Source organism: Adiantum capillus-veneris, chromosome 7 (assembly GCF_014529385.1).
Source record: "Adiantum capillus-veneris isolate H3 chromosome 7, ASM1452938v2, whole genome shotgun sequence".
Taxonomy (NCBI): Eukaryota; Viridiplantae; Streptophyta; class Polypodiopsida; order Polypodiales; family Pteridaceae; genus Adiantum; species Adiantum capillus-veneris.
Genome location: NC_140937.1, coordinates 75,024,129 through 75,050,379, shown reverse-complemented (window position 1 = coordinate 75,050,379; position 26,251 = coordinate 75,024,129). Strand labels below are relative to the sequence as shown.

Here is a 26,251-nt window from a genome sequence, read left to right as displayed (position 1 = left end):
TGTGGAAGGAGAGGGGGGGAGGGGGGGGGGGGGGAAATCCTTCCCCCTTTTATAATAGTATAGATAAATGTTTAAATTTTTTTTAGATAGCATGAGAATATGTAATAACAATACTACTATTTTTTAACACACTTTTTTTTCTGGGTTACAGTTCAAGCATTCTCGCTCATCAGATACAAGAGAGCACCTTTGGACATTACTCGGTCGCAATCAAAACCATGACTCGAATCATGGAGATCGAATGCTCCACCAATCGAGCTAGCTCTCGTCGACTTAACGGTCTTTTTTTAAAGAAAAAAAGGGTAAACATTCCATCCATGATGCCTAGAGCCATGTTCATAAAGGACAATTTTATAAGCAAAACCAAAAATTGCGATATTGAAAGTTTATAAGTTTTATTCAAAAATTTGTATGTATTTTTGGAAAACTAAAAAATTATAAAATTTTATTTCACAAGTAAAAACCAAAACCTAGCAAGTGCATTGTAAATGGTAACCTAGAGGCAAAGGCACCGAAAAGTCTAATGCAACGTGTGTTAGAGCTTAGATACTGACACAACTCTCACACTCACATGCCACATACCCAACTAACTGAACTACCCCTCCTTAGTTTCTTTAATAGTTTTGCTTGAAGGTTGCAATTGGACAACGTAGCCATACTGAGCCTAGTATTTGTTATATGTTTTCTTGTCTTCCAAGGTTTCCCTTTGAGGAGCTGATTTTGACGTAACCTTAAAAAGTAGTATCAATTCCTCTCTGTTTAATATCCCATGGCCAGCTAGTACTACGTATACGTTTCACCGCGCCTTGCAGTCGATGCAGCTCTCATTTCTTTCGTTGAAAGACAACCCATTTTGCTCGTGCGGGGGCGCGAGGTGGGTTTCCTCTTGACATTCAAATTGGGCAAGCTCGTCAGTGGAGCCGTCATGGCGGACTCACAAACTACACAGGGAGCTAGGTTTCCGCTAGGCCAGCACGTTGAGGTTTCTCTTTCTGGATGCCTTTTTTCTTTGTAATTTTCTTCAATGCCATTTCTCTGCATGCTAGTTTCTGCATGCCCCAATTGCGCCTGCTGCCGCTATCTTCACTCAACCTACATTGTGCTTTTTCTTCCATAAGCTTCTCATTCACCTGCTACACGAGTTCTTTTGCAGTGCTGACGTGTGCATGGTTGTACTGAACTTGAATGGCTCTCGAGTTGCCAGGTTTTGCAGACGAACCAAGCTTTGCGAGGTTCTTGGCAGATTGCGACCATTGTCATGGTGAAAAATGGGCGGAGAGAAGTGGAGTACAACCAGATCTTTCAGAGCGATGGCTTGCTCAAGGTGAAAGAGTCATTCTCTGTCACTAAAGATTTAAAGATGGCAATCGGAAAGAGAGGATTTCTTAGACCACTTGGACCCAAAGTGACCAGCAGGATCTGGACAAAAGGGTTGCTGGTCGATGCATATAACAAGGGGGCCTGGTGGGAGGGTGTTGTTTTAGAAGACACCAAGAATGCCGAAGTAAAGGTACTGTTCCCTGACCGAAAAGAAGAGTCTGTCGTTCATTCCAAACTATTGAGAGTTTCTCATCAATGGGATGAGTTCACAGGCGAGTGGGAGGCTCGAGGATATTGGAAAGGCTTTTGTGTTTCAGGTGGGAAGGACACCTCTTACCAAGAGGTAAAAGATTTGGACTTATACATGCCTCACAAACGCTTAACCTGCCACAACCAGCTGCATCATGTGGAGAATCTTGAGGATTGTGCCTCTCCTTGTCCAAAGGATACAAGAAAACTTGTTCAAGCCAAAATGAGAGCTGCAAGGGAGTTCCTTTTTGACATTGGTTATACATTGGAATTTCACCAACGCATTGGTCGGGGGCGGGAAGCTGTGTACATTGCTCCTCATGGTAGGAGATTTTATTCTCTAACCATGGCTTGCAAAGCCTTGAAGAAAAAGCACAGCTTGCCTTGCAACATTGAGGCCTGCAAGAGTAAGGCAGAAAGACTTCTCTGCATTTATGATTTTTCAAGCCTGTCTTGTTTAGAATCTTCTCAAAAAGACAGTAAGGGACTCAAGGCTATTGTGAACTATGCTGATGTAGTGCCCATTGCTGCTCATGAAAATGATAAGTTGAATGTTTTGTGCATTGAAGGAGGATGTAGGCGTGGACGGAAACGCCGCCTTAGTGCCACTACAATTATTTCTTCTGTAGATAATGCAGTTACAACTGGTATTATAAACAGAACACCAGAAGGGATGGTGGGCAGTAGGGCTTCGGTTTCAAGAGAATCACAATTGGTAACTGTGTCTAAATTTAAGAAAGCTTACAACCGGCAAGGCTGCTTGCAGGATTCTCAGGCAATCCAAACTGCACGACCTCTTTGTAATAAAGATAAACAAAGGTGTGGACGAAAACATGGCCTTAATACCATGGCAGAGCTTTCTTCTGGTTATAATGCAGCTACAACCAGCACTACAAACAGGAACAAGTCAATAGGGAGAGTTGGCCGTAGAGCCTGTAGAGCCCTTGTATTAAGAGAACCACAGTCAGTAACAAGTTTGCAAATTGAAGAAACTAACCGACCAAAAATTTCATTTCTGCCAGCTCTAGATACACCTCTCAGAAAGCAAGGGAAAAAAGCTTCTATTAACCATGATTCTGTTTCGCCAACCTCAACATCTTCGTCAGTTGTAACTGAAGTCAACCTGCAGGTGGTTAAGAATGATAAAGCTGATGAAATCTGCAGTGCTTGTGGTGATGGTGGAGACTTGTTGTTGTGTGATTATTGTCCTTCAACATATCATGCTGAGTGTGTGGGTCTACAGGTATGCATACCACAATAAAGACTAATTGGTTTTAGAATCGTCTCAGATTCATTGAATCATAACTTTTTCTTTCACAGGTTATACCTGAAGGAAATTGGTATTGCTTTGGTTGTTGCTGTGCATCTTGCGAAGAATTCCTTTTTGAAAGAGAAGATTGCGGCCTGCCACTCACCTGCAAACAATGTGAAAAGAAATGTAAGAGCCTTGAGTTTGCATTTTTTTGAACTTTTTTTGCTAAAGCTCAGAGAGGAAAATTTCATGAGGCTTCTCTAGAACCTCAGATTAGCCTTTATTTGACTTATTTTCCGCGGAGAGAGAGAAATGAAATGTTATATTAACCTCTTCAAAAGGCCAAAATGACCTATGAGACCAGATTGTTACAATGTGGTGGATCTGTACAAAGTCAGAGTAACAAAATGAAATGAAAAAATGAAAATGAAATACTATGAAATCCTAAGCTGGTAATGTGAACTAAGCAGCTAGAGAGAGAGAGAGAGAGAGAGAGAGAGAGAGAGAGAGAGAGAGAGAGAGAGAGAGAGAGAGAGAGAGAGAGAGAGAGATGAAATGTTATATTAACGTCTTCAAAAGGCCAGAATGACCTATGAGACCAAACTGATACAAAAGTGGTGAATCTGTTACAATGTCTGGGTACCTTAGTACTGAAGTACTAAGTGTGAAAAGTGTGAAAGTAAATGTGAAAAAACTAAATACAAAGTATTAAATAAACTTCTTAGGAGCATTCTGGATGTCTGGCTAGAATGCTTCTAATCGTTTGTTGTAGTCTCCTCCGGTGAAGTGTGCTTCTGCATCTTGGTCGTGGTCGTCTCGATTTCCTAAGCTCAATCACTCTGTCAATTAGGGTGCCTTTGGTATGAATGTGGGTACTCCTTTGTGTTGGCTGCTGGCCTCTTGCTTCCCCTTCCACTCCCGCTTCTCTCGATCCGAAGAAGTCTGTGATCTGCCTCTGAGGCGGTAGTGCTCTTTGTCTTCTCATTAGATTATCCCTGTGCCGATGTAGTTCCAGTAGGTACAAGCCTAAGCATCTATGATCTTGGTATTGCATGATTCAATCTAGAGGTCCAAATCCTTCTTTAAAGAGGCAATGCAAACACCCACGTATCTCATAGTATACTGTGCAGTGGCATATATAGTGTAATTCTGTCCCCGGCTCCATTCCGCATAACTTGCAAATTCTGCTCTCAGGTGGGATTCCCCTAAATCTGCCAAATTCAATTTCCAACTGGTGTGAGGATGTACGAATCTGACCAATAGCACATCTCAAACCATGAGACAGGTGGGTATCCATGTAACTCGGGCGAATCACAAATCCATCTTTAGATAGTTGTAGGAAGTTTTCTTTGTAGTCGGCCATCTTCGTGCCCAATTCTTGTGTAGGGTCTACCCATGTCCTCTTAGTATCCAACTATATAAGATCCTGTCGGATGATTTTATTAATCTCCGTTCGTGTAATTGCCAGTGATGGAGCCTCAAGAGAGTATTGGAAGGGGGGTAATCTTTCCATACTGAACCCAGTGTCTCTGGAACCACGAGGACAGTTGCGCATACCAGCATGATGTATCCCCTTTCATTGCCAATTGTCGAGAGGATTCGAGGGCTAGTCTAGTATATCGGCCATTATTTGTATCCCACAAACCATGTATAAAGGACACTGATCTGGTAAGAGCTTCAATTTCTATTGGAGGGGCCGCTAGTTCCGCTCGGGTAATCGCGTGTGGTACGGAGGCCTTGGCTCTAATCATTCGGGAAATCATAGATACCAAAGGTCTCTCCATTGACTTCCAATTATCGTGATCCACAGATGGTCCCCAAATCTGGACCCCATAAAGCATAGCCGAAGCCACCACAGTATCAAAGAGCCAAAGTTTTGTTCGTGGTTCCTGAAACTGCACTTGTGAACACATCCTCTCCAACCCTCCGAGGGCTGCAGAGGCTCTGGATAATCTAGCATCCGTTGCTTTCTTAAGAGTAAACTTCGGTCCTGTAAATACCACTCCAAGGTATGTGTATGCATCTATGTACTCTACTGTATCCTGGCCATATGCAAATGTAGGTGCCGATCTCCTAACCCACTGCGGTGTGGTGTTAAACACCATAACTTTGGTTTTACCCAAGTTTACCGACAGTCCACTGTCCTCCGCGAATTTATGTAATGCATCTAGCTGCCTTTGCATTCCATCTGGTGATTCTGCTATCAATACAATATCATCTGCATACAACAACAAAGGGATCCATGACCCTGCAAGTTGAGCACCTTTGTCACCTTCTCTATCAATGTAATCTGATACCTCATCTATGTACATACCAAATAAAGTAGGGGACAGTGGGCATCCCTGCTTTACTCCAACGGTGGAATGAACAATGTCGGAATCCCCTTCTGGAGTACGTACATAGCCAGTTACTGACCCGTATAAGGCCATGATCCCCCAGATAATTTCTTTGGGGACCCCTAACTCTTGGATTCTGCGCATCAATCTGGCCCTTGGTATTGTATCAAAAGCTTTCCGAAAATCCACAAAGCAACAATACATCCTTCTCCCGCTTGCTCTTCCTTCCTCAATAATGGTTCTGAGCGTAAGAATATGATCTAAAGTGGAATAACCCCTTCTGAATCCAGCTTGTTCTGTTGCCCTTATGCCCTCATTCTCTGCCCGTCTACTCAATTTTTGTTCAAGAATGGATGCGTACAGTCGGGTCAAAGTGTGACCTACCATAATGGTACGGTAGTTCCCAGGTATCATAGGATCCCCTGACTTGAAAATAGGTACGATAGTAGATAATTTCCAAGATTCAGGTAATCCTTCACACATGAACCGATTAAACAGACGAGCAAGGACTTCTGAAAGTAGATCCCGGGCATGGATCAGATGTTCTGCTACTAAACCATCATGATCATATGCTCTTCTTGTCTTCATCTTATCAATGGCTTTTTCCACCATTTCCGTAGTAAAGAAAGTACTAGTAGCAAGGCATGGCTCTAGCGGATCTGGTAATGGAGGCTGTCCAGATACCATATATAATGATGTTACATATTGACCCCAGATCTCAGGAGAAGTAATCATCGGAGGCTGTGAGTGCTCGTGAAATAAGCGCCAGGCCTCATGTGAGTCCTGACTCAAGAAGAGCTGATATAAATCCTTCTCCAGTTTGGCTAAAAATGCCCTTTTCTTGCGACGTACTATACACCGAAGAGCAATCCGAGACTGCTTATATGTGACGATCCCAAGTGTAAGCTCTTTTTGGACCTGGGTTCTCATCTCTCTGCATTCCTCGTCATACCAACTGTTTTGAGGCATGTTCCCAGATCCTCTCTTTTGATCAGGTTGAGTATGTGGGTATGCCTCTTGTGCTGCTCCATGTAGTATCTCTGTTAATTGAGAAGTAATCTCCTCTACAGTATATACTGGCTCGGCTGTCCACATCCTATTATAGATCTCTTCCACAGACTGAATCAATTTCTGGCGTGAAAGTATATCTTGTGTGTGTCTTCTTCCTTTGTACTTGAGAGGCATTGTATTGGAAGGAGATTGATAAGGTCAATAGAGCATGATCCATTGCAATCCCAACCGGTCTGGGTCCCACCTTAAATTCCTTGATACTAGAAATAAAGCTTGGTGAAGTCATGACATAATCCATTGTACTGGCCCCATGCCTGTGCGGGAAGCATGTGAATCCCCCAGATAACGGGAAATTCTCTAGACCATTAAGTATGGCCAAACCATGTATAGTTGCCATCTCCATGAGATGTCTCCCATATTCAGTGTGTTCTTTATCCTGTGAGTTTCTAGTAAGCCCCCTCTGTGATAAATCCACTTCTTTGAGCATTTCCTCAGAAGTATCATAGAATACTCCTTGAGAGTTGGCCGTTCTGGCATTAAAGTCTCCTAAGAGAACGATGTCTCCATCTCTAGAGAACTCCCATATGTCATTATTCAATATGGAGAAAGGGGATTGTCCTTTACGTGAGGAGTAGACTGAGGTACTCGGAGGGAAGTAGCATATAGCGATATATAGAAATCTACTCGTCTTGGCTCTCATTCTCACCCACATATACCTTGCTTGCTCATCTTTCCTGATAATTTGTAGTAGTGGTTTCAGCTCCTCCTTAAATAAGACTGCTACTCCTCCCGAACCCCGGCTACCCTGTAGAGATCTCTTGTCTGGTTGACCAGCTGTTTCCCATAAATAACCCTTCACATGTGGCATACGCTGTCCCGGTATCTGCTGTGTCTCTGAGTAGAAAACTATGTCTTTGTCCCTAAAGCTGTCTTCAAAGGCACCTACATCTAGCCTATATGATCCATTACATTTCCACGCCGCTATCCGGAGCGTCGCCCCATAGGTCTCGCACTGTCATGCTGAGCGGTTTTCGAAAACCACTACTTTCCCTCCTCTATAAAAGGCGATTTTCCCCTTTTCTCTTGCTACCCTGATCTCTGGCATCAACTCTTGCATGTGTGTCACTTGTGCCAATGTAAGGTCATCTCCCAGGAAAATACCGGTTTTCTTAAGAGTTGGCCTCTTTTTTAGAAGTTCTTTCCTTATTTCTATATTCGGGAATCGGAGAATAAGTGCCCTATCCTTTACGTTTCCCTTCTCATCGATTCCTTTCTTGCCCACTCTCCATGCACTTGTGTGAGTAGGCTCTGTGATGCCCATGCGTTGTAGCAGTTCCTTCACTTCTTCATCTATATTCTCTTTGTCTTTGACTCCTGTGACCCGCACATGCAGAGCCCGAGTCTTCCTTTTCTGCTCTTTCTCAATGGTCATATTAATAATGGTAGAAGTAGGTGTGGTCTCGAGTATTTGGGCCTTCCCTTTCTTCGCATCCTCAATCCATTTCTCTGCTTCAACAACCTTTTCTTGTGTCTTCACAAGACGTTCTGCCCATGAAGATGGCGTTTTCGATTTTTTTCATCTCCTTACCGTAGAGTTTTCATATGATCCTTCATGTCCTCGAGCTCCTTCAGCACCGAAGGTTGGTCGTCTCCCTTCTCCTTAGTTGCAGATTTGCAAGCCGCAAGTTCTCCTTTAAGCTCATCGATTATTGCACCCTTTTCCCCCATGTGTTTTTCCATATTTGTTCTCCATGCTTCAAAACTTGCTACTGCCTCATCGAGTTTCTTTTGCATAACGCATTCTGTTACATTTACTTCGGCCTTGATTAGGTTTCGTAATTCCGTTTTCAAGATCTGAATCTCCTCATTCTGTATCCCCCGGATCTCTCTCCTTAGTTCTCTCATCATGTCTCCATACATGGAGTTTCTGTAGCTCTCAGCGCTCGCGTGCATTTCCTTCCTGATGTCATCTCTCATGTAGTTTAGCTCTGATTTGAGCATCACTTGGACCTTCTCCATCATTAGTTCATCATGTATCTTGGACGTTTTCCCCACTCGTAATGATCCTGGTGATAGTACAATATCTCTGTTTCTCCGCTTAAATGTAGCTGTTGTTTTTTTTTGGGGTGGTGTAGCTATCTACACCCGGCTCTTCCCCTTCGGTAGGCGGATCCATCGAACCCGACCCGCAAATGTGGCGACCCTTGCTACAAGCTGATGGAGAATGGAGATCGTATTAAGACTCTTCAGGCTGGCGCACACGTGAAGGATCAGCAACTGACGCGCGTGTGAAGGAGCAGCAACTGACGTGCGTGTGAACCAAACTCCGGCAACTGACGCGCCTTTTGGGGAATTTCTCGCGCGTGAAGGAGCAGCAACCGGCAGCCTTAGGCGATAGAGAGATGGGCAGCCTTAGGCGATAGGCTAACTCAATAACACGCGATAGGCAGCCTTAGGCGATAGGCTAACGCAACAACTCGCGATAGGCAGCCTTAGGCAATAGGCGATAGGCAGCCTTACGCGATGAAGCTCACGATAGACAGCCTTAGGCGATAGAGAGAGAGGAGCTGACTGCGTGTGTCTCCAGGCCACCTGCATATTGCTCTCCCGTTCGCCCTCGCTGCCCAAGGCAGGTGCGCTACCTCCTCCAGCTCACCCGCGACCAGTGCAGGTGCAGGTGCGTGCAGCCTAACTGTTCGCCAGAGAGAGAGAGAGAGAGAGAGAGAGAGAGAGAGAGAGAGAGAGAGAGAGAGAGAGAGAGAGAGAGAGAGAGAGAGAGAGAGAGAGAGAGAGATGAGATGAAATGAAATGTTATATTAACGTCTTCAAAAGGCCAGAGTGACCTATGAGACCAAACTGATACAAAAGTGGTGAATCTGTTACAATGTCTGAAAAGTGTGAAATTGTGAAAATAAATGCGAAAAACTAAATACAAAGTATTAGATAAACTTCTTAGGAGCATTCTGGGTGTCTGGCTAGAATGCTTCTAATCCTTTGTTGTAGTCTCCTCCGGTGAAGTGTGCTTCTGCATCTCGCTCGTGGTTGTCTCGATTTCCTAAGCTCAACCTTCCTGTCAATGAGGGTTCCTTTGGTATGAATGTGGGTACTCTTTGTGCTCGCTGCTGGCCTCTTGCTTCTCCTTCCATTCTTGCTTCTCTCGATCCGAAGAAATCTGTGATCTGCCTCTGAGGCTGTAGCGCTCTTTGTCTTCTCATTAGATTATCCCTGTGCCGATGTAGTTCCAGTAGGTACAGGCCTAAGCACCTTCGATCTTGGTATTGCATGACTCTATCTAGAGGTCCGAAGCCTTCTTTGAATAGGCAATGGAAACGCCCACGTATCTCATAGTATACGGTGCAATGGCGTATGTAGTGTAATTCAGAATTCTGTCTCCGGCTCCATTCCGCATAACTTGCAAATTTTGCTCTCAGGTGGGATTCCCCTAAATCTGCCAAATTCAATTTCCAGCTGGTGTGAGGATGTACGAATCTGACCAATAGTACATCTCAAACCATGAGACAGGTGGGTATCCATGTAGCTCGGGCGAATCACAAAACCATCTTCAGATAGCTGTAGGAAGTTTTCTTTGTAGTCGGCCATCTTCGTGCCCAATTCTTGTGTAGGGTCTACCCATGTCCTCTTAGTGTCCAACTGTATAAGATCCCGGTGGATGATTTTATTAATCTCCGTTCGTGTGATTGCTAGTGATGGAGCCTCAAGAGAGTATTGGAAGGGGGGTAATCTTTCCATACTGAACCCGTGTCTCTGAAACCACGAGGACAGTTGCTCATACCAGCATGATGTATCTCCTTTCATTGCTAATTGTCGAGAGGATTCGAGGGCCAATCTAGTATATCGGCAATTATTTGTATCCCATAAACCATGTATAAAGGACACTGATCTGGTAAGAGCTTCAATTTCTATCGGAGGGGCAGCTAGTTCCGCTCGGGTAATCGCCTGTGGTACGGAGGCCTTGGCTCTAATCATTCGGGAAATCATAGATACCAAAGGTCTCTCCATTGACTTCCAATTATCGTGATCCACAGATGGTCCCCAAATCTGGACCCCATAAAGCATAGCCGAAGCCACCACAGTATCAAAGAGCCAAAGTTTTGTTCGTGGTTCCTGAAACTGCACTTGTGAACACATCCTCTCCAACCCTCCCAAGGCCGCAGAGGCTCTGGACAATCTAGCATCCGCTGCTTTCTTAAGAGTAAACTTCGGTCCTGTAAATACCACACCAAGGTATGTGTATGCATCTGCGCTTTCCGAAAATCCACAAAGCAACAATACATCCTTCTCCCGCTTGCTCTTCCTTCCTCAATAATGGTTCTGAGCGTAAGAATATGATCTAAAGTGGAATAAGTTATAACCCCTCCTGAATCTAGCTTGTCCTGTTGCCCTTATGCCCTCATTCTCTGCCCATCTACTCAATTTTTGTTCCAGAATGGATGCGTACAGTCGGGTCAATGTGTGACCCACCATAATGGTACGGTAGTTTCCGGGTATCATAGGATCCCTTGACTTGAAAATAGGTACGATAGTAGATAATTTCCAAGATTCAGGTAATCCTTCACACATGACCCGATCAAACAGACGAGCAGGGACTTTTGAAAGTAGATCCCTTGCATGGATCAGATGTTCTGCTACTAGACCCTCATGATCATATGCTCTTCTTGTCTTCATCTTATCAATGGCTTTTTCCACCATTTCCGTAGTAAAGAAAGTACTAGTAGCAGGGCATGGCTCTAGCGGATCTGGTAATGGAGGCTGTCCAGATACCGTATATAATGATGTTACATATTGACCCCATATCTCAGGAGAAGTAATTGTCGGAGGCAATGAGTGCTCGTGAAATAAACTCCAGGCCTCATGTGAGTCCTGACTCAAGAAGAGCTGATATAAATCCTTCTCTTGTTTGGCTAAAAATGCCCTTTTGTTGCGAGGTACTATACGCCGAAGAGCAATCCGAGACTGCTTATATCCGAGAGAGAGAGAGAGAGAGAGAGAGAGAGAGAGAGAGAGAGAGAGAGAGAGAGAGAGAGAGAGAGAGAGAGAGAGAGAGAGAGAGAGAGAGAGAGATGAAATGTTATATTAAACGTCTTTAAAAGGTCAAAATGATCTATGAGACCAAACTGGTACAATCGTTGAATCTGATACAAAATAAAATAAGATAAAGACTAAATGGCTACTATCATGACTCTAAGTAGCTCAGAGCTTTGTAGCACTATAAAGTGTGGGATGATGAAACAGTGGGTAGTACAATCTCATTGTATGCACATCAATGTCCGAGGATGTTGGACATTGGTTGCTGTCCGAGGATGTCCTGCATCGGTTGCTACAGAATATCATCGATGCCCACCATTGTAAGTGCTTGTACTGGGCATCTCGCATGTTGAGCTAAAGTAATCCATATCCTCTATCATACTCTCCGTTGATGTTGTGAGGTACCCCCCTGTCACATGTGTCTGGGTCTCCCTAGATCAACGTACCTCTGGTGTGGGTGATATCTAGGCTCTGCTGAGTGGTCTGTGTCTCTGTCTGCCCAGTAGGTGGTTTAAAAAAATCTGTAATCTGCTTCTGAGACTGTCTCTCTGCTGCTATCCGCAAGAAGCTCTCTCTATGTCTGCGTAGCTCGAGTAAAAATAGCCCAAGACATGTCTGATCCGGATATCTCATGACCTTAGATATTGGTCTCTGAAGAGAGAATGAAATTGCCCCCGTATCTCGTAGTACATCGGACAGTGACATATGTAATGCAGCTCTGTCTTAGGCTCCAAATGGCATAGTTGGTATATCCTAGCCTCTGCAGGTATCCCCCTAAATCCACCCTTCTCGACCTCAAGCTGATGTGAAGAAGTGCGTAGCTGACCAATAGCACACCGTATCCCCCAAGATTAGTTGGAGAAGATGCTCTCTATAGAAAGCCATCTTCATGCCCAACTCTCGTGTCGGCTAAATCCAAGTCCTCCTAGTGTCAAGCTGAGACAGGTCATTACGGATGAGCCTGGTGATCTCTATGCGCGCAATAGACAAAGAGGGTGCATCCAAATAGTACTGGAAAGGAGGCAATCTATCCATACTGAAACTGTGTAACTGAAACCATGATGTCATCTGTCCATACCAGCAAGTAGTATCCCCCTGCAGTGCTAGCTGTCGGGAAGACTCAAGAGCTAAGTGAGCATATCTGTGCCTGGGGAGATCCCATAAATTGTGCATAAAGGAGACTGATCTGATGAGTGCCTCGACCAAGAGTGGAGAAACAGCTAGCTCTGCTCTGATAATGGGGGGGGGGGGGGGGGAGAAAGAGATATGATATGATATGTTAACGTCTTCAAAAGGCCAAAATGACCTATGAGACCATCGGATACAAAGTGGTGAATCTAATACAATGTCTGAAGTACAAGTACAAAAAGTACTGAAAGTACAAAAAATGAAAACTGAAAATGAAGTGTGAGATATGAAATGTGAAATGTGAAAATGTAGAAAAGGCCCTCAATGGCAATCTGGGTGTCGTGCTAGAATGCCTCTGATCCTCTGCTGGAGTCTCTGTCGATGGAGTGTGCTCCTGTGTCTCGGTCGTGGTCGTCTCGATCTCCCGAGCTCAGTCGCCCTGTCAATGAGGGTGCCTCTGGTATGAATGCGGGTACAACCCTGTGCTGGTGGTTGGTCTCTTGGCTCCCTCGATCCAAAGAAGTCTGTGATCTGTCTCTGCGACTGTCGTACTCCATGTCTCCCCAACAGACTATCTCTATGGTGTAGCTCAAGTAGATATAAGCCAAGGCATCTCTGGTCTTGATACCTCATGACTCTATCTAGGGGTCCAAAACCCTCCCTGAATAAGCAATGGAAGCGCCCTCGTATCTCATAATACACAGTGCAGAGGCGTATGTAGTGTAGCTCTGTCTCTGGCTCTCTACCACATAGTTGACATATCCTAGACTCTGGTGGTATCCCTCTGAATCTACCCGTCTCAATCTCCAGCTGGTGTGAGGATGTGCGAATCTGACCAATAGCACATCGTAGACCATGAGATAAATGAGTGTCCATGTAGTTCGGACGAGTCACAAACCCATCTCCTGAAAGTTGGAGAAGGTGCTCTTTGTAGAAAGCCATCTTCGTGCCCAACTCCTGTATCGGCTCTACCCACCCATGTCCTCCTGGTGTCCAACTGTATAAGATCCTGACGAATGAATCTAGTGATCTCCGTCCGTGTGACTGGCAGGGAGGGTGCATCCACGGAATATTGAAAGGGAGGCAATCTATCCATGCTGAGACCATGCCTCTGAAACCATGAGGTCATCTGTGTATACCAACATGATGCATCTCCCTGCATCGCTAGCTGTCTAGAGGACTCAAGAGCCAGTCTAGTATATCTGCCTCTATGTGTATCCCATAGACTGTGCATAAAGGACACTGATCTGGTAAGAGCCTCAATCTCTATAGGAGGGGCGGCTACCTCCGCTCAAATAATCGCATGTGGTACAGAGGCCTTGGCTCTAATCATCCGGGATATCATAAATACCAAGGGTCTCTCCATGTTCCTCCAACTGTCATGATTCACAGATGGTCCCCAAACTTGGACCCCATAAAGCATAGCTGAAGCAACCAAAGTATCAAAGAGCCATAGTTTTGTTCGTGGTTCTTGAAACTGAACGTGCGAACACATCCTCTCTAGCCCTCCCAATGCCGCATAGGCTCTGGATAGTCTAGTCTCTGCTGCTCTCCTCAAGGTAAACCTCGGTCCCGTGAATACCACCCCCAGATATGTATATTCATCTGTGTACTCCACAGTGTCCTGGCCATATACGAGTGCAGGTGCCGATCTCTTGACCCATTGTGATGTGTTAAACACCATAACCTTGGTTTTACCAAGGTTCATAGACAGTCCACTATCCTTTGCAAAGTTGTGCAATGCATCCAAATGTCTTTGCATGCCCTCTGGCGACTCTGACATCAACACAATATCATCAGCATATAATAATAAAGGGATCCATGTCCCTGCCAGCTGAGCGCCTCTGTCACCCTCTCTGTCAATGTAGTTAGAGACCTCATCTACATACATACCAAAAAGTGTAGGGGACAAAGGACACCCCTGTTTCACTCCAATAGTGGAATGAACAATGTCAGAAATCCCCTCAAGAGTGCGCACCTGGCCAGTCACTGAGCCGTATAAATCCATGATCCCCCATATGATCTCTGTGGGTACTCCCAACTTCAATAGCCTGTGCATCAATCTGGCCCTCGGCACTGTGTCAAATGCCTTGCGGAAGTCCACAAAGCAACAATACATCCGTCTCCCATGTGCCCGACCCTCCTCAATAATGGCTCTGAGTGTAAGAATATGGTCCAAAGTGGAGAAACCCCTCCTGAATCCAGCCTGTCTTGCTGCTCGTATGCCCTCATTTTCTGCCCATTTACTCAGTTGCTGTTCAAGAATGGATGCATACAACCGTGCCAATGTGTGCCCTATCATAATAGTACGGTAGTTCCCTGGCACCGTGGGGTCCCCTGCCTTGAAAAGAGGTACAATAGTAGATAATCTCCAGGACTCGGGTAGTCTCTCACACATGACACGGTTAAACAACCGCGCAAGAACCTCTGACAGTAAATCTCTAGCATGTATCAAGTGCTCTGCCACCAAACCATCATGATCATATGCTCTCCTAGTCCTCATCCTGTCAATTGCGTTCTTCACCATCTCAGTGGTAAAGAAGGTACTAGTGGTTGGACATGGCTCTAGAGGGTCTGGCAATGGTGGTTGCCCAGGTACTGTATATAATGATTCTGCATATTGACCCCAAATCTCGGGAGAGGTAATCACTGGAGGAGGTGAGTGCTCATGGAAGAGACGCCAGGCCTCACCTGAATCTCGGCTCAAAAAGAGCTGATACAAATCACGTTCCATCTGGGCTAAAAAGGCCCGTTTCTTCTGTCGCACTAAACGCCGAAGGGCAATCCGAGACTGCCTATATGTAATGACTCCAAGTATAAGCTCACTCTGAATCTGAACTCTCATCTCTCTGCTCTCCTCATCATACCAACTATTCTGAGGCATGTTCCCAGAACGTCTTCTTTGATCTGGTTGAGTGTGTGGGTATGCCTCTGCTGCTGCCCCATGCAAGATCTCCGTCAATAAAGTGGTGATCTCCTCCACTGTATATATAGGCTCGGCTGCCCCCATCCGTCTGTAAATCTCTTCCACATAAACTGAATCCGTCTCTGGTGTAAAAGTATACCGTGTGTGTGCACTCCTCCGTGGTGTCTGAGAGACACTATACTGGAAAGAGACTGAAAAAGTCAGGAGAGCATGGTCCACTGCTACTCCAACAGGCCTAGGGCCCACACTGAGATCCTGAATATGAGAGATGAAGCTCGGTGAAGTCAAGACATAGTCCACTGTACTGGCCCCATGTCTGTGTGGAAAGCATGTGAATCCCCCAGACGAAGGAAAAATCTCTAGACCATTAAGTATGGCCAGACCATGCGTAGTTGTCATCTCCATGAGATATCTCCCATACTTTGTGTGCTCTTTATCCTGTGAGTGTCTGTCAAGTCCCATCTCCGATATATCCATTTCTCTAAGCGGCTACCTCCGCTCGAATAATCGCATGTGGTACAGAGGCCTTGGCTCTAATCATCCGGGATATCATAAATACCAAGGGTCTCTCCATGTTCCTCCAACTGTCATGATTCACAGATGGTCCCCAAACTTGGACCCCATAAAGCATAGCTGAAGCAACCAAAGTATCAAAGAGCCATAGTTTTGTTCGTGGTTCTTGAAACTGAACCTGCGAACACATCCTCTCTAGCCCTCCCAATGCCGCATAGGCTCTGGATAGTCTAGTCTCTGCTGCTCTCCTCAAGGTAAACCTCGGTCCCGTGAATACCACCCCCAGATATGTATATTCATCTGTGTACTCCACAGTGTCCTGGCCATATACGAGTGCAGGTGCCGATCTCTTGACCCATTGTGATGTGGTGTTAAACACCATAACCTTGGTTTTACCAAGGTTCATAGACAGTCCACTATCCTTTGCAAAGTTGTGCAATGCATCCAAATGTCTTTGCATGCCCTCTGGCGACTCTGACATCAACACAATATCATCAGCATATAATAATAAAGGGATCCATGTCCCTGCCAGCTGAGCGCCTCTGTCACCCTCTCTGTCAATGTAGTTAGAGACCTCATCTACATACATACCAAAAAGTGTAGGGGACAAAGGACACCCCTGCTTCACTCCAATAGTGGAATGAACAATGTCAGAAATCCCCTCAAGAGTGCGACCCCTGCTTCACTCCAATAGTGGAATGAACAATGTCAGAAATCCCCTCAAGAGTGCGTACCTGGCCAGTCAACTGAACTGTATAAAGCCATGATCCCCCATATGATCTCTGTGGGTACTCCCAACTTCAGTAGCCTGTGCATCAATCTGGCCCTCGGCACTGTGTCAAATGCTTTGCGGAAGTCCACAAAGCAACAATACATCCGTCTCCCATGTGCCCGACCCTCCTCAATAATGGCTCTGAGTGTAAGAATATGGTCCAAAGTGGAGAAACCCCTCCTGAATCCAGCTTGTCCTGCTGCTCGTATGCCCTCATTTTTTGCCCATTTACTCAGTTGTTGTTCAAGAATGGATGCATACAACTGTGCCAATGTGTGCCCTATCATAATAGTACGATAGTTCCCTGGCACAGTGGGGTCCCCTGCCTTGAAGAGAGGTACAATAGTAGATAATCTCCAGGACTCAGGTAGTCCCTCACACATGACGCGGTTAAACAACCACGCAACAACCTCTGACAGTAAATCTCTAGCATGTATCAAGTGCTCTGCCACCAAACCATCATGATCATATGCTCTCCTAGTCCTCATCCTGTCAATGGCGTTCTTCACCATCTCAGTGGTAAAGAAGGTACTAGTGGCTGGACATGGTTCTAGAGGGTCTGGTAATGGTGGTTGCCCAGGTACTATATATAACGATGCAGCATACTGACCCCAAATCTCGGGAGAGGTAATCACCGGAGGAGGTGAGTGCTCATGGAAGAGACGCCAGGCCTCACCTGAATCTCAGCTCAAAAAGAGCTGATACAAATCACATTCCATCTAGGCTAAAAAGGCCCGCTTCTTTCGTCGCACTAAGCGCCGAAGGGCAATCCGAGACTATCTATATGTAATGACTCCAAGTATAAGCTCGCTCTGAATCTGAACTCTCATCTCTCTGCATTTCTCATCATACCAACTATTCTGAGGCATGCTCCCAGAATGTCTTCTCTGATCTGGTTGAGTGTGTGGGTATGCCTCTGCTGCAGCCCCATGCAAGATCTCCGTCAATAAAGTGGTGATCTCTTCCACTGTATATACAGGCTCGGCTGCCCACATGCGTCTGTAAATTTCTTCCACATAAACGGAATCCGTCTCTGGTGTAAAAGTATACCGTGTGTGTGCAATCCTCCGTGGTGTCTGAGAGGCACTATACTGGAAAGAGACTGAAAAAGTCAGGAGAGCATGGTCCACTGCTACTCCAACAGACCCAAGACCCACACTGAGATCCTGAATATTAGAGATGAAGCTCGGTGAAGTCATGACATAGTCCACCGTACTGGCACCATGTCTGTGTGGAAAGCATGTGAATCCCCCTGACCATTAAGTATGGCCAGACCATGCGTAGTCGTCATCTCCATGAGGTATCTCCCATACTCTGTGTGCTCTATATCCTGTGAGTGTCTATCAAGTCCCATCTCCGATATATCCATCTCTCTAAGCATCTCCTCCGAGGTATCATAAAATACCGTTTGGGAGTTGGCCGTCCTGGCATTAAAGTCTCCCAAGAGAATGATATCTCCATCTCTGGAGAACTCCCATTTGTCATCATCAAGTATAGAGAAAGGGGATTGCCCTCTAGGTGAGGTATAGACTGATGTGCTAGGGGGCAAGTGACATATAGCAATGTATAAGAATCTGCCTGTCTCAGCTCTCAGTCTCACCCAGAGAGAGAGAGAGAGAGAGAGAGAGAGAGAGAGAGAGAGAAGAGAGAGAGAGATGAAATGTTATAGTAACGTCTTCAAAAGGCCAAAATGACCTATGACACCAGAGCGTTACAATGTGGTGGATCTGATACAAAGTTAGAGTAGCAAAATGAAATGAAATGAAATGACAAAAGGATGAGATATAAATACTATGAAATCCTAAGCTTGTAGGTACGAAATAAGCAGCTAGCTGGGATAGCTAAACCACAAGTCACTAGAGATCCAACATTGGTTGCTGGCGGATCTCATCAATCTCTTCCATGGTCAACAGTCTGACCGGGCGTCGTGCATGTCGAGCCAAAGTGATCCGGATCTTGTGATGTAGCCTCCGTCGATGGTGTGTAGTCTTCCGCATTCGTGGGCGTCTGGATCTCCCCACTTCAGTCGCTTGGTCGATTAGTGTTCCTTTGTTGTGAGGCAACAAGGTCTGCTGTGGTAGTAGCTCCTCCAGGTGTCCAGTGTCTGCTCTAAAGAAGTCTGTGATGTCTTTGGGACTGGCTGACCTCTCCTCTCAGCAGGCTCTCTCTGTGTCTACGCAGCTCGAGCAGAAACAAACCCAGGCATCTCTGATCCTCGTATCTCATGACTTTGGGGAGAGAGAGAGAGAGAGAGAAGGAGAGAGAGGCTGAAGCAAAGAGTGAAAATTTTGAAATTCGAGATAAAAATGCCTGCAGTCCTCGCAGTCATCTTGCGTGACTCTTTGCCAAGGTTTGGCAGTCTAAAATGAAGGCTTTTTTAACGTGATTAATACTTTAGTATCTAATGTGTTTTTTGTAAGTTAACTTGCAGACCATGTAAATTGTTCACCATCAGAAGGCTGTCATGATATTCCCAAAAACAACTGGTTTTGTGGAGTGAGCTGTGAACAGGTATTGATGTGGACATAAGCAATGCCATGTTATTGGTCACATAGAATAGTGTGATAATGTGCAATTTGCACGTGGTTTGGTATCTATGTGTTTGCAGCTATACAAAGGGCTGTGTAGACAACTTGGTAACTCTTATCCTCTAGAAGCGGGAGGTCTTTCTTGGATGCTGCTAAAGTCGAACCAACAAGAAGGTTGCTTGAATAAGGAAAGCAAGCTTTCCATGGCTCATGTTGTCCTGCAGGAATGCTTTGTTCCAATTATTGATGTTTGCACCGGAGTGGACATAATTTCACAGACCTTGTTTAGTCAGGGGTGAGTATTTTCCTTTTACAGCTTAAGATGATCAACCAACCTTTGAAGTTGTACAACTAATGTTATAGTCACTTTATTGTAGACACATGAGAAGGATGATATTTAGGTTGAAGTTATGTAACCAAAGGTATTTTGAAAACTCTTGAACTTGCAATTTTAATAATTATTGCTTCCAAGCATTAAAATTTTCAGTAATGTTGGCATTGAAGTATCTATTAACAGAGGTTACAGTTAGCATATGTGAATATTCTGTTTTAAAGCATCTCAATGTTGACTGTATTCTACACAATCCTGTTGAATATGTGAAATAGATTCTGCAGGTCTCCTCATCAAGAACATTAATAATTGGAATATGCACTTAATGTAGTGGTAAATTTCTCTGGATTCCATTCAATGCTGTAGAAGAGTGCAGACAACTGTGAACATTCTGAAGTAGAAACATGCTGCCTTGCCCATTCGACATAATAATAAACAGAGGCATTCTTAAGAGGGATTCTGCTGTGCCTGATTGTTTACAGTCACGATAGAGATTCTTATTCTTGTCAATAAGCAGTTTAATGTGTGACTCGACCGATTCTTCTGTATGCAAATTGCTGTATGTATTGCTGTTTTTAAGGAGAAATGTCTTTGTTAGATTGTGAGGTAATTTTTTTTGAGCATTCCTAAATGGAAAGCCATCAACATTTGTGTGGAAGGTTGAAATACATCCAACACAATCTACCATCCTTTTTTGTGTTGTAAGATAATTTATATTTCTGCTGCTCTTAAATTGCGATTGGCTGCATAAATGCCATAAGCTGGGTGAGTCACCTATGAAACTGGAAAAATCACACCTTCCTGTAATTTTAATGAGATTTTTTCTAGACAGCATGTACTCTTTGACACCATACTGTACGATAACCACACCACATCCGACTCACACAGATTGCAGGCATACAAGTATGCACGTGCATCTGCGTGCATTCGCGCACACACACACACACATTTTTTTTTGGTAAATCTTTGGGATTAATTTACAAATGGGAAACCTCAAGGCGAGGAAAACCCTCAGAAAAGATCATGTACAAAAGAAAGAACATAGAAGTGTTTGGCTGTGAAAGAGGGGCTAAAAGCATTCATAGGAAAGCTGATGCATCTCTGGGGTGATATCACCAACTTCCAAGGCAAAACATAAAGATTGCCTAAGGGAAAGCTTGAAAAATTGAAAAGAATCTTCATTAGAGCAATGAAACATACAGCCATTACGTTGATGCCACAGGGTCCAATAAGCCCAAAATCTGATCCACATAAAGAAGTCCGCAAATCATTGTAAGGAAGGTGGGAGAATGCCAAAAGCCCAAAACAGTTTATAGAAGATCATAGAGGGGAAATAGAGCCGCATGCAAGCTGATATGCGGCGAAGAAAAACTCTAGTACTGGAGCAATCCCAAAGCAGGTGACTAACAGTCTCTTCTGAAGTTGAACAACGAACACAACAAGAAGAGCAGAAATGACGTGCACTAAGAAAAGTGCCCACCGGGAGAACTCCAAGCAAGCATCTCCAGAGAGACAATCGTTCCTTCAAAGGTAAGTGATGCTTCCAAAGGGCACAGAGTGGCTTCTTTTACCAGGTATCAGGATTGTGCATGGACCATAGGGCATTATAATGTTCAGCAAGCCAAGGCCACGGTAGAAGAGCATAAATCTGATCGGCAGAAATGGCCTCAAAAGGCATGTCTTGGAAAATTCAATCAGACATGCGGGAACCATTAGCCAAAGGCGCAATGGGTAAAAAGTCAACCAACATGTGTTGAAGCTCTCTCTAGAGCTGATGGTAATGCATACCCAATCCAAAACGGCGAGCGGCAAGGGGAAACTTAAAAGTATAGCCCGCCTCATCAACCACATCACCAACTACGCGAAGGTCATGACAAGAGAGAAAGTATGCTTGGCGAGGCAAACGGTCAACCAAAGTAAGAGAGAATGCCTAACTCCAATGAAGACTCTCCAAATGATGCGAATTCTCTTCTTGCTGTTGTCGACCATGCCATGATAAATGAATTGTAACATCTTTCCAAGGAGAAATCAAACTGGAAGTAAAAGGACATCCATGAATTTGTCCTTCCATCTTGCCAAACACGACCACTAAGAGAGACGATTGCCATTGACGAAAGGAGGAAGTAATACTGACACATGTAGGCAAGCATAAGAGCCCAAGGCTGAGTTTGTTGCACAAGAGTAGGCAACAACATGGCTTCTCTAACAAGTCCAAGATATTGAGACCACCAAAGTGCTTAGGAGTGCAAAGTTTCCCAATAGATGACATAAGATAAGTGAGACAATGACGAGGCCAATGCAACAATGGCAAATAGAACTGGACATAAGCCATCAAGATACTTTGAATGATTTGCAAGCGAACATGTAATGGCCATGTGGATAATTTCTAGTAATGCAATTTGACATTTAAGCGTTGCATAACCAATCTAATTTTTGAATGTGAGTGACATTCCATCCAACTGGATAGCTCAAATGCCTGGCAATCACATTCAGAGGAACAATCTCTTAAGCGGCAGAAGCGTCGATTTGCAGAAATTGACTCTAATACTAGCCGAGCCTCCCCCCCCCCCTCGCGCGCGCGCGCACACACACACACACACACACACACACACACACACACACACACACTCGTATACGTTTATCTGTTGTATCGTACTATATTACATTGTTCAGCTTATGTAGGCAGGGTTTATTTGCTTATCTGATGAATACATGCACAAGAATGCATTAAATTTGATCCTATGGATTTAGCTTGGGCATGCATTTATAATTTCTTATGGTGGCAGGTCAGCTATGACCCGCTTGAACTGTCCTGGTTTTTACACATTGATCCTAGAAAGAGGATGTGAACTGATCTCAGTTGCAACAGTCAGGTTATTGGTGCCAGAACCAATTTTATTTTGTTGTGTACTAAGGTTTTCTCCAGATGCATTAAACCTTGTGATTGTTTGGTTTGGCTGCTGCAGGATTCATGGCTCCAGGCTTGCTGAAATGCCATTTATTGGCACCCGATTTCGACATCGCCGCAAAGGGATGTGTAGGCAGCTAATGGGTGTGCTTGAGAAGGTCATTTTTTAAATTATTTATACTTTGTAATTACTGTTATACATTTGAAAATTCAAAAAAATTTCATTTTCTATTTTGATCGTGCTGTCTCTTACAGATGCTCCATGAATTGGGGGTGAGAAAGCTCTTACTTCCAGCTGTACCTCAGCTGTTGAACACATGGAAGCAGAAGTTTGGTTTCCAACATATCAATAGCTGGGACAGGTTCGAGATGAGGCAAATGAATGTGATGCGTTTCCCAGGAACCTTTATTCTGAAAAAAAATGTGGTCCAATTACGGCTCGAACCACATGGTTTCTTTTCACTGAGCACACAGGTACAGTGGTGAATATTGAGAACACAAAGTTTTCATAGCAGTGAAGTTTGATGTGGTAAAAAATCAATCAAACATGGTTTTTTCAGCAGGTCATTAATCCGTCTGGACCATCTCCTGGATGCAGAGAAGAATTCAGAAGGTTCAATCGGATGTGCATTTTGCAACTAGTTCACATAAGATCCCAATAAAACTCTAACTTTTGCTTGTCTTTTGTTTCATGGATCTTAGACGCAAGAGGTCAAGATTTAAAACACAACGGCAAGACTTGGAGGTTGGAGACACTAAAGTTCTTGTTGCGACAACAAAATATAACCGCATGGTAAGCAATTATAATCTATCTGTTTAACCAGTCACTCACAGACTACAAGCAGTAGGCACTTGTGGCAGCTAGGGCATTGACAGATCCTTGTTAAACCTCATTGTTTGAAAAAGGTAATAGATTCAGCCAAAGTCTCTGAAGAATCAGATTTGTAGCTGGGAATGTAATATGTGTAACAGACACCACACTTGATGTCACTAGTTCACTACTTGATATGGAATAAAGAAGTGATGGTTTAAGGTTTACGTGCTGGCTGGCTGTACGGACGGCCGGGATTCGCGCTGTCAGTGTTGACATGGTAGCGTACGGAATTCCGCAATTCACACTGGCTGAAAACGCTGACCAACTTTTTGGGCAATTTGCTTTTGAGTTTGGATATTTTCATGTAACTGCTTTTCAATGGCTAAGGGCCTTTAAATAAGACCCAAGGGCCACTCTCTCGCTCAGTTGTGCTGACGAGCCTTTGAATAGAGAGGACCCGCGGGCAATTGTACTTTGCTCAAGCATTAATGTAAAAAGAAATACTGAAAGGGGCGCCAGTCTTTGGGGCCAATCTCTGGGCACGGAACTATGCCGGGCTGTGTCGACTCAATTGAAATGTGGTTTAAGTGTGAAGTATTTTTAAGTGATTCTAATGTGTCGCGCCAGATCCTGGACTTGGGGTGCCCAAGTCTGTTACAGTGGTATCAGAGCTCAGCCGATTTCTCTTCTACCGGGAAATCCGATCCCTTTTTCCGCGCGACACATGGGTTCTGGTGATGATTCTTACAAGAATCAAACGAACCTTCCTGACACTTCCTTCTTCCGGAATGCGGAAAATTCAGATGGAACAACAGATAAAGAATATGAGTCACCTCGGCTCACGGAGTATCAACTAATGGAGATGCAACGTCAGCAGCAGGTTGATGATTGCGCAAAGCAGATGCTCTAATTTTCGAAGGATCCATAGTATGCCAAATTTTTGACCCGGCACCCGATCGAGTGCATACTTAATGGCAGAAAGCCATTGATTCCCAACTAAAGTTAAACCTCAAGAAACCTCCTGTCCCAAGGATGTTTACTGAAGATGAACTTGGCGACGTTGTCGAAAGATGAGGCCAAAATAGAGACTATCCATGATTGGCCCGAAGTGAAAAATGTTCATGAACTTTAAAGTTTCCGAGGCTTGTGCTCTTATTATCCTCTGTTCATTCGAAAATTTGCAAAGATTGCTTCTCCCTTGCATATTCTGACTTAGAAAGGAGTTCCTTTTACTTGGGGACCAAAAGAAATTACGGCCTTTCAGGTTCTCAAGGAAAAGATGACAACAGGACCAGTGTTGGCCTTGCCAGACTTGCAAAAATCATTTGAAGTTTACTGCGATGCTTGTGGTCGCAGTCTGGGCGCAATTTTGGTGCCGGAAGGCCATGTCATTGCTTATGAGAGTAGGATGTTTTCACATCCAAAGATGGTAGCACAAATTTATGAGAAAGAGCTATTGGCAGTTATCCATGCTCTTACGCAGTGGCGACACTATTTACTTGGAGCTGATTTTACAGTCTTTACGGATTATCATAGTTTACGCTACTTGTCACAGAAGCAGCTTTCGGAAAAGCAGATGCGGTGGGCTAACATCCTGTCATAGTTTCACTTCTAGATTGTCCATGTTTAGGGACATAGGAACTTAGTGGCAGATGCATTGTCTCGGAAGCCCTTGGTTCTGGCTATTTCCGCTATACATCACCGAAGCTTCGAGGATATGGTCGACTAGTACGCCAAAAATCTTGATTTTGTTGACATTTTTATACGGATATAGAGGGGAAAGACAGTTTCAGGCTATTTAATACGGGACGCCGAAAACGATGTTGTGCGTTACACATCCTTTGAGAAAAAGGTTTTGACAGAGTGCCATTGTCTACCTTTTACGGGCCACCGCGGCATAGATACCACCTTGAAGGGTGTTGAGCGTCACTTCTATTGGCCAAGGCTCAAAAAGGATGTGGATGACTTTATTCACAATTGCTTAGTATACCAAAAGGTCAAGTTTGACAGGCATAGGGCACCAGGACTTCTACAGCATTTACTCATTCCCTCTTGCCCCTGGGAAAGCATTGCTATGGATTTCATTTTTGACCTTCCCAAGACTCAAAGTGGGCATGATGGCATTTGGACAATTATTGACAAATCTAGCAAGCAAGCTCACTTTATAACAGTAAAAAAGACGGTCAAGCCTGTTCATTTGGCGAGACTGTTCATTGCACATATTTTTTGGTTACATGGCTTGCCTAAGTCGATAGTCTCGGACAGAGATCCTGGATTCACGAGTTTGTTTTGGAGGGAAATCTGGGAGAACATTGGCACACGGTTGCAATTCTCATCCTCATTCTACCCACAGTTAGATGAGCAATATGAGATAGCCAATTTAGTGGTTCTGGATTTATTGAAGTCTTACATTTCGGATTAGAAGACTCAAATGGGAAACGTACTTGCCTTTTGTGGAATTTACCTACAACAATACTGTTCACTCTTCAACGGGGAAGGCACCATTTGAGGTAATCGAAGGTGCTAAGAAGGTTCCTCCCTTTCTAAGCACCAAAGACAAGATTTTTGAAACAGATCAGTACACGAGGGATTTGGACACTGCTTTTGCAGAGGCTCTAGAAAAGTCTCAAGCACGGCATAAGAAGGCAGCAGATAAACATAAACACGACTTGAAGTTGAAGAAAGATGACTGGGTGCTCTTACGCTTTGAGAAGTCACGCCTATGAAAGGGAAAGGAGTGGCTTTTTCTAAAGCTTAGCATGAGGTATTATGGCCCTTTCCAGATTCAAGAAAAGATAAATGATGTATCCTTCAGACTCAAGTTGCTAGACACTTGGAAGATTCACAATGTTTTTCATGTGAGTCGCTTGAAACCTTTTAAGGGTGAGGTGCCAGTTGACAGGGAGCCGGATGAGCAACCTGAGGTGGAAGAGAGCGAGGAGATACTCGTTCCAGAATAGATACTATCACTGATTTCCCTTTGGATTTCAGGGATACTGCTGTGCTGACATGATTCTGCTGTATGACTTTATGAATAAGAAAATTGGAAATGGGAATTCCTGAACTTGAATCTGATTGATGTGTACTCTCTCATGTGATTTTGTTTGAGTGCAGGAT

General features: G+C 44.3%; 1 protein-coding gene across 8 annotated transcripts in view; it reads left to right on the top strand.

Moving 5' to 3' along the window:
• The first annotated feature begins 720 nt into the window (after positions 1 to 720).
• LOC147454072 (uncharacterized) overlaps positions 721 to 26,251 on the top strand; it is a 96,971-nt gene continuing 71,440 nt past the window's right edge. For 2 of the 8 annotated variants that reach the window (XM_086516078.1, XM_086516077.1), the window contains exons 1-11: positions 721 to 982; positions 1,205 to 2,812; positions 2,890 to 3,007; positions 18,985 to 19,064; positions 19,162 to 19,376; positions 19,459 to 19,503; positions 22,199 to 22,285; positions 22,379 to 22,478; positions 22,576 to 22,794; positions 22,881 to 22,933; positions 23,023 to 23,113. In XM_086516078.1, the coding sequence (XP_086372204.1) occupies positions 926 to 982; positions 1,205 to 2,812; positions 2,890 to 3,007; positions 18,985 to 19,064; positions 19,162 to 19,376; positions 19,459 to 19,503; positions 22,199 to 22,285; positions 22,379 to 22,478; positions 22,576 to 22,794; positions 22,881 to 22,933; positions 23,023 to 23,113 (2,673 nt within the window). In that variant the 5' untranslated portion in view covers positions 721 to 925. Of the gene's footprint in view, positions 983 to 1,204; positions 2,813 to 2,889; positions 3,008 to 18,984; positions 19,065 to 19,161; positions 19,377 to 19,458; positions 19,504 to 22,198; positions 22,286 to 22,378; positions 22,479 to 22,575; positions 22,795 to 22,880; positions 22,934 to 23,022; positions 23,114 to 26,251 lie in introns of those variants that run through there. The other 6 variants (XM_086516079.1, XM_086516073.1, XM_086516074.1 and 3 more) reach the window with 6 other exon arrangements.